This window comes from Teleopsis dalmanni, chromosome X (genome assembly GCF_002237135.1).
Source record: "Teleopsis dalmanni isolate 2A chromosome X, ASM223713v2, whole genome shotgun sequence".
Classification (NCBI taxonomy): Eukaryota; Metazoa; Arthropoda; class Insecta; order Diptera; family Diopsidae; genus Teleopsis; species Teleopsis dalmanni.
This window is the reverse complement of record NC_051848.1, coordinates 59,303,145-59,312,026: the sequence shown is the minus strand read 5'-3', so window position 1 is coordinate 59,312,026 and position 8,882 is coordinate 59,303,145. Positions and strand designations below refer to the sequence as shown.

The following is an 8,882-nucleotide window of genomic DNA, read 5'->3' as shown; positions in this document are numbered from 1 at the left end:
AAAATGAAATGCAGTCGAACAAGTTTTAAGCACATACATTTCTTTTATTTTTGTATTATTTTTATATCAAATAAACATAGATTGCAAAACAACATTGGAAACTTAACACGACAACAAAGCAGTTTATATATATATATACATATATACACATGTTTTTGTTGTAATTTATTCATGGGCATTTAAAAGATTCATGACGCATTCTTCTTGCTATTTTTGTAAGATTTGATTTGTTCGATTAAGCAAAATATATTATCAACACAAAATATAGTGTTTTAAGACAATTTGACGTGTGTGGACATATTTTACAAGAAGAATTTTGTAATATAAATACGTACGAATACATATGTAAATGCATATATATATGTATTATACGCGCATATTTTTGTTTAAATAAAAATTTGTTAACAATATTTATTATATGATAAAATAATCCTTGATTGAATGCATTCCGTGTCGTCTGTCCCTGGAGAATATAATCGCGACAATTTCGATTGCAGTGTATGTCCGCTGTGAATATGTAAATATGTAACTCTCAAGTGCTTTGTTTCCTTCGTCTTAGCTAAACGGTTTTTTTTAATAAGTCTTGTAATAACATTTGTTTTTAGTTTAGTTGAATATATAAAACAATTCAATACACGTAACGAGAAAATACCTTGGTATTGTTCTAGTTTCAATCGGAAATGATGTCACCCAGTTCGGTGCATCGTCTTAACCGCACCGAATGGGAACATGATACACAATTTCGAAAATAGAAAAAAAGCTTTGAAATGTGATTTGACCTGATTTGCATATAATTTTAAATACAAGTGCAGAAAAGCAATTTGTGACAGATTCAAATAATTATTTTTTTTTTATTTATTGAAAGTAAAGTTTTTTCCTAAATGTTATTGTCAGTGTCAGTTCCCGAAGATATAACATATAAAAAAAATATTATTAATTTTAATAATAATATTTGCATTATATTAAATTTAACATTAAAAATTTACTTCTTAATAAATAACAACAGCAAATTTCGCCCAATGTGTGTGTGTCATATATTTGCTTTATATATTTTTATTTAAGTAAAAGAAAAAATTTTATGATAAATTCAATTTGTAAAAAATTCAAAGATTTTATATAAAAGAATTAAAGTGGTCTATATAAATATTAATATTTTATATGTTAAATAATTTTTTTTAAAAACATATGCAGAAACATTGAACCCCACATTAACCGGGTGGCATCGCGTTTCTAAACATGTGTGAAGACAAAAACAAAGCAAAAACAAAAATTTGTGTATGATAAACACTCAAATGAATTTTTATTTACTACTTGTAAAGAATAAACGACAGAGTTGCCATCATACAGTTTTATATAAATAAAAAATAATATTGTTTATAGTAAATACACCTGTATATGTAAACTTTAATACACATTAAGATAGTAATACATTATATATATATAATATAATTTATGTATATAATATATATTGTGATAATATATATATTAACATGATAATATAATATATATTATATATTGTGATAAGCTTTATTCTCATCGCTAACAACTTTTGTGTTTTTTTTTTATATACTTTGACAAAATATCTGGAGTGTTATAGATAAATTAATTAATTTATTAATTATTAATCTGAGTTACCAATTAAAAACGCCATAAGTGAGACCTTTTAAGCAATGTGAAGTCACGATTTTGATTTAAAAAAATGGGGAACTGGCAACTTTAAATTATATTTTTAATTTTAATTATTTTAGCAATCAAATTTTAATTTGTGTATATTTTTTTTTATTTTGAATATATTTGTTAATTAAAAATAAGTAATAACGCAATTAGGCTAAATGAAATCAAACACCAAATGTCAGAAAAAATGTTTTGCTTATTGCGGTAGTAAATAAATGTCGTCATGTGGTTTTATTTTGGATGTATATTATACTATATTATATTATGTTATATTATATTACTAAAAAATTATGATTATTCTTAATTCTATGTTGAATACTTATATTGTGGACTTCTGGCAGTCTCTGTTTAAATTCTAACTGCAAAAACATTGTGTTTTTGAATTATTCATATGTTATTTTTAATATTTATCATCAGACCTTAGCTTAGCAAAAGCCTATTTAAAAATAAAAATTCAGTTTGTTTTAAATCGGTTAATTGAAATTCAACTAAACAATTTTTAAAATTATATATATTATATATGAGTATAATAATAAACAACATGAAAGCTAATCAAACTTTTATATTTTTTTATAAAAATTTATAGAGCTTAGAAAATTGCAAAGGGAGACTGAATTTTACGATGCTCGTAATTTTAAACAACTTTTTCAATTATGCTATATAATTATATAATTATAGTTATAGAGTTTTAAAGTGGTAAACTTTTTAAATTGTTTCACAAACGTTGAATGCCAGTATGTGATTAAACATATAAACATTACACAAACCATAATTAAGAACAACTTACAACAACACATGACACGTTTATTTGTTTTTTGTATATTGATATATAATAATCTAACTTACAATCCCATTATCTCGAGAACAAAACTCTATTGCCATATATAGTATAGTGAAAGAAGTTGCTCATTATGGTTATTTTAACAAAAATCCTTTGTCATATTGCGGCATATAAGAAATCATAGCTTAAAATTAAAATTGAAACTTAAAAATTAAATTTATAATAATTATATTATATTAATAAATTAATATAAAAATATATATTTATATTATATATATATATGTTTATATTATAAACAATATATTTATATTATATATTTATATAAATATTTTATTGAGGTAATATATAATTGATATAAAGTAAATTGAGGTATAATTGAGGTAAATTAAATTAAAATATGACAGGGATTTTTTGCACGGCTCTTATGTAAATATTTATTTGTTTATGTGTAATTCTGTTAATAATGTTAATTGTAATACTTATTTATTATTTTTGATTAAAAGTTTTCAAATTTATTTATTTATTAAAGATCTTAATAAATTTTCACAATCGTAACACCTAATTTACTTAATTTTTATCTAATTTACTCTACTGGAAATTGTGGTAAATACCAACATTCACTACCATACCGAAATAATTTACCATTTTCCATTTACTCAAACTCGCACATGGCTTATATATATACTTTATATATTAATATAAATAATATATTTATAATATATATTTATATAAATAATATATTTATGTTACATATTTATATGAATAATATATTTATAATATATATTAAAATGAATAATATATTTATATTACTTTATAAAATTTATTATAAAATTGAATGATGGCAACACTAAAATACTTAATTTGAGCAAATTGATAAGAAGAAAATATTTTTGACTCATACTATAGATAACAAGAGAATAGCAGCAGCAGCAGCAGCAACAACAACTATAACAAAATAGACTTTTCCCTCTGGTGGCAATAATAGGGAAGTGTGAAGATTCACTCAAAATTTGTGGAATTTTTTTTAAATAAAATAGAGCACAACAAAATAGAGAAACAAAAATGAGTCAATGTTTGCCAGTCAACGCCAAAATGTCAAAGGCAAAAAAAGTACTGGATGAGGCACGCGAAACCCAAAATCGTGAACTTGATTTGGTGGACAAGGGGATTAACTCCTTTGAGGAGTTACCCGGTTTGTGTAAGTGCAACAAATGAAAATAATATTAAATATTTAAGTGATAAAAAAATGCTACACAAATAACAACACATGCCAATATACTTAACTAATAGTGTTTAAAAACAAAAGCATTAATTCAAGCAAAACCACATTAACATTAAAAGTTATTATTAAAGTATTTCATTAAATAAAAAAAAAAAAAAATTACTAAAAATATCTATAATTAAAAACGCACAGCAGGCGATAAAGTATGAGATCATTTGTGTGCTTATGTTTTTCTATTGCGTGTATATATTTTTTTTTTTGTATATTTTTTTCTGTAGGAAGTTTGTTTTTATAGCAAAAACTTGGATAAAATGAATGATATAACTTTTATTTTTATTTAATTTTATATTTAAATAATAATCAAATTTAATGTAAAGCAAGAAAAAATATATGGAAAAACGCAGAAGAAGAATATGTGTAAATGATCAGCAAATTTTCATTTTGTTTTGGTTTAATTCATTCTTCTTATTTGTTGTAAAAATCTATGCCATAAAGCGAGAATAATAATGCAAAAATATATTTTTCTAAAATATCAATATTTATATAATTTATTATTTCATAAAAATAAGATTAATTTTTTCAATATGTTTTTGTTTATTTTATTATTCTCTCAAATTTATTTTCCTTCTCACACTCGTTTGAGTACAATGGTAACAAATCCACAGTAATTCTAAGTGGTAGAGTTTACATTCACTGTCTTATTTGCAATTGAACTGTCTTATTTTCTCAAAATTGAACGACTGTTTGAGTGGTGACGGCATATTGTGTTTTTTTAATTTAGTTCTTATTTTAATATTTAAAAATACTTAAACAAAATACTATGGAAAATGATTTGAATAGTTTTTAAAGTTTAAAAATATATAAATATTCTTCTAACATTTTTGTTTATTTTATCTTTGCACGCATTTCGTCATGGAATGATAACAAACTCCCGGTAGCTACAAATGGTTTAGTTCACATTATTGCTTTATTTCTTCGAAAACGAAAATCAAGATTTATTATATATGGTATAGTCAAAACTGTTTTCATTGATGATTAAATTGTGTATTGATATATTTTGGTTTATTTTCATAATGAAAAACTGTAGAAACTGATATCTTTCTTTCAAATGTTTTTAATGTAGTTTAACGAATGAAATTACTTTTGGATTGCATTTTAGTGTAATGTATGTAGAGCATGATATGGACAATGCTACATGTATGCACAACAAGTATACAGACCAAGTATGAGCTTTGCAATAGACTTTAAAACAAGGTATAGTTTTACCACATACATGTCTGCAGATCGAATATACACAGTGCGACTTGGTAGCTTGGCATATGTGTAGCATTGTTCATATCAAGGCTGGCGAGACTAGATACGTTCGCGGATCTATTCAAGTTACTGTGCAGATTGGAGAGCCGCAGAAACAAGTGCATACGTCCATGGTTTTTTTTTTATTTGGAGGTACGGTGATAATGTTAAATTTAGTTTTATTAATTTAATGGTTTGAATTTTTTTGGGATATGGTATCCCAATAAAGTAATGTAATTTTACCAAAATATATCAAGCATATTTATTTTCCGCGGGTCATATGTGTCCCTTGGGCAGTGCTTTGGAGAGACCTAATCAGGCTTAAAGGATTTAGTTTGCTAAACGAGTTCCATACACAGAGTTGCATTTGAAAAAATAGATTCTATTTTTGTTTAGTAATCAGTGTATAGTGAATTCTTAAAAACAAGGGTAGTGACGCAAACATAAAATAGTTTGTAAAACCGGTTTCATGTATTTTTTGCTATGTAATTTGTTGTTGTTAAGTGACAAATTTTTCATAAATATTTTCAAAATTTGTTGTTCTTAATAAGAACTTCTCATGTATGTACAAACAATTTGTGAACATAGCAACTGATTTTTAAACAAGTTTAGTGTGTCTACTTAAGAACACTTATTAAAATTGTTTACTAATTTTTTCACAAATAAATTGTTAGTCCTTGTTAGTCTTTCCAATTTATTTTGAATGAGTGCATTAACAAGCCCTAAGTAAATTATAGAGATATATTAGTTTTCCTGATTCTTTTACTATAAATACAAAACTAATATTATACAAGCATTTTTTATAGAAAAAAGTTTTTTAAATATATTACATTGTTCACATATGAAATTTAAAGTATTTCAATTGGTAATTTTCCATGAATATCAATAATTGATATGTTTCATATTGCTTGAAACCCCAATATGCCAACATCTTGATGATTATTTGACTTCTTTCTCAGGGTGGAGTATTATCACAACTGATTGAGAAACCATGTAAGGGGACTACTTATATTATGTTGCGGCTAGTTGAATCAGTGCACCTGAGCACTTTTACTCTCTTTTAACTGCGAGGTTTTTTCAAAACCCCTCTTTGCGCCTTAACTGGATTATTGTTTATCACTCAGACTAAGCAATAATTGACCTCAGATCTGCATATCTCCCCGAGGAGCCTGTAACCATTCTGAGATTTGATAACGCGGTGTGAGTAAGTCTGTCAGATTTCGCAAATAATTTCAGGGGTCTATCCTTTATGTATTTTTTGATGGGATCAATCTTTAGGTCCCTGAGGATGTCATTCGTCCTAATGTACCAAGGAACTTTAAAAAGTCTTCTCAGTGCAATTTCTAACTGGTGAATAGTAGTGTTTGAAGCTTTGCTAAACGGTACACAACCATATAGAAGTGACGGATGAATTATTTGGTTATGTACTTATACTTATACTTATACTTATACTTATACTTATACTTATACTTATACTTATACTTATACTTATACTTATACTTATACTTATACTTATATTTATACTTATACTTATAACTTATACTTATACTTATACTTATACTTATACTTATACTTATACTTATACTTATACTTATACTTATACTTATACTTATACTTATACTTATACTTATTCTTATACTTATACTTATACTTATACTTATACTTATACTTATACTTATACTTATACTTATACTTATACTTATACTTATACTTATACTTATACTTATACTTATACAAATTCAGTAATTGTGTAGTGCTAAACAATTAACCATATTCTATATAAAAACAATAAAAATAGACATAGGAGTAATAGTAGGAGATAGGTGGTTACTCTCCTCTTTTATATTCAAGGTTTGGTCGATTATAAATCATTTTAAGGACTTTATTTTATAAAATTTGCCTATGAACACTGATCACTCTAAACTTCTTTGCCATTCATAAATATTTGTTTTATTACTAAAGCATTTCATTTTTAATTAATTTTTTAATTAAATATATTTATTTGCAGTTAACATGTCGAATATAACGCGACTTACGTTAAGCCACAATAAAATCAGTATGATCAATCCTGGAATAGCAAATTTATTGAATCTGGAGATTTTGAACTTATCTAATAATCAATTGCATGAGTTGCCTGTATCATTATCATCAATGCCAAAGTTGCGCATTTTGAACGTGTCTATAAATCGACTGGATAGCTTGCCACGTGGGTTTGGAGCATTTCCAATGCTTGAAGTATTAGATTTATCATATAATAATTTGACTGAAAAAGTGCTCCCTGGCAACTTTTTCATGATGGAGTCATTACGAGCACTATACTTGGGTGACAACGATTTCGAATATATACCAAACGGTCTAGGAAATTTAAAAAATTTGCAGATTCTGGGTTTACGTGACAATGATTTGCTAGAACTGCCACGTGAAGTTGGTGAATTGACACGTTTACGTGAATTGCACATACAAAATAATCGTTTGCAAGTTTTACCACCTGAAGTAGGACATTTAGATTTACTTGGAAGTAAATCGGTGATGAAGATGGAAGAAAATCCTTGGGTTACGCCAATTGCTGAACAGTATCTATTGGGCATAAGTCATGTGATTGAATATATTAAAACGGAAACATATAAAATGTAAGAGTTTAGTGTCTTTGAGGTATTTTTATTAAAAATTAATTTAAAAATATTTTTTTTTGCAGAATTTATAGCCGTCACATACAAGCTGGACGTAGTGTACCACCACCACCTAAAGCCGACAAAAGCAAGAAAGCATCCAGAATGCGTGCTTAACTGCTTGCAGAATATCTAATTATCTTAAGTAACTAATGTGCCTTGTCTAATGGAAATGAAAGAATTTGTATATGACACAATTAACTGCCTTACTACGAACTGTGGTTTAAACGTATTTACATATGTTTTATTAATTGTTAAAACTAAAATTAACGAATAACAGAATATTATGGAGGTATGCTTGCATCTTTTATAATTAAGTGTTTTGCAGTAGATAAAATATAGTGCAAGAATTTTCTATTTAGTAACATGTGTGTTTTTTTAATGCTGCAACTTTATTTATACTATCATATTATATGTTATGTTATAGAGAATTGTATTTATTGTCATGTATCAGAACCTTTTAAGAATGTATAGTTTCGTTTTAACTTGAGTAGTATAAGCATGTGAAGCAAACGTTTTTGTATGCAGAATTTCGAACCAGAAGTGAACGCAAAACTGAAAAAGATATCGGCTTTTTTCGATTTTTCAGTTCCCAGTTCAGTTCAGTTCAGTTCAAAGTTAATATTTTTTATTAACTCTTTGTTACAATTTATAAATTTTTTTTAACGATTAAAATCATTTTATACATTCTTTTAAAAAAGTATAGTTAACGAATTAATTCAATAAAAAAAATAAACTTCTACTGTCGCAAACGAAAAGAAGTACATGTGCTTGTCAAGTCCCTTTGGAAGGTGTCGAACGGCACTTGGTTGTTGTTGTGTTTTCGCTGGCGATGAGGGGCTCCGGGACGTACACTCGAACGTTCTTGGAACCTCTACAATGTCCAACCACTACCCATCCACTTCCCCACCCATGTAATTGTCTTGTATATCCTTTCATGTTATCTGCTTACAGGTTCCAGTGGGTTGCAACAATAACAAAAAGAAAAGCACATAAACGGTTTAATTCCGGTTTAAATCTCTGTTCCCAATTCACAATTTGTGTAAAATATGCCCACAAAGATATGTAGTTGATTGATGATTTCATTTTCTAGCCATCAGAGCTTTATATTAGGATATATGGAAGAGAACGGAAGAGGAAGTTCTGCCGTCTCTAATTTCAACCAATTATCTAACAGTTCCATGATTAATTGTGTACATATAATCAAGCAAGTTTTACAAACACTTGCAAATCAATTTTGTGT

The 8,882-nt window shown here is 26.6% G+C and overlaps 1 protein-coding gene across 3 annotated transcripts; it reads left to right on the top strand.

Annotated features, from left to right (window-relative positions):
* Positions 1-266: 266 nt before the first annotated feature.
* Positions 267-8,004, top strand: LOC119687715 (ras suppressor protein 1). Of its 3 annotated transcripts, none has more exons than XM_038102131.1 (4): positions 267-498; positions 3,362-3,653; positions 6,979-7,600; positions 7,666-8,004. In XM_038102131.1, exons 2-4 carry the CDS (start codon positions 3,518-3,520, stop codon positions 7,754-7,756), a joined length of 849 nt encoding a protein of 282 aa, XP_037958059.1. In that variant the 5' UTR covers positions 267-498; positions 3,362-3,517; the 3' UTR covers positions 7,757-8,004. The 3 variants fall into 3 exon arrangements, with proteins under 3 accessions (XP_037958059.1, XP_037958060.1, XP_037958061.1); XM_038102132.1 differs by having other exon boundaries at positions 357-517; positions 7,666-7,808; XM_038102133.1 differs by lacking the exon at positions 267-498 and adding an exon at positions 1,173-1,275 and having other exon boundaries at positions 7,666-7,808.
* The last annotated feature ends 878 nt before the right edge of the window (positions 8,005-8,882 follow it).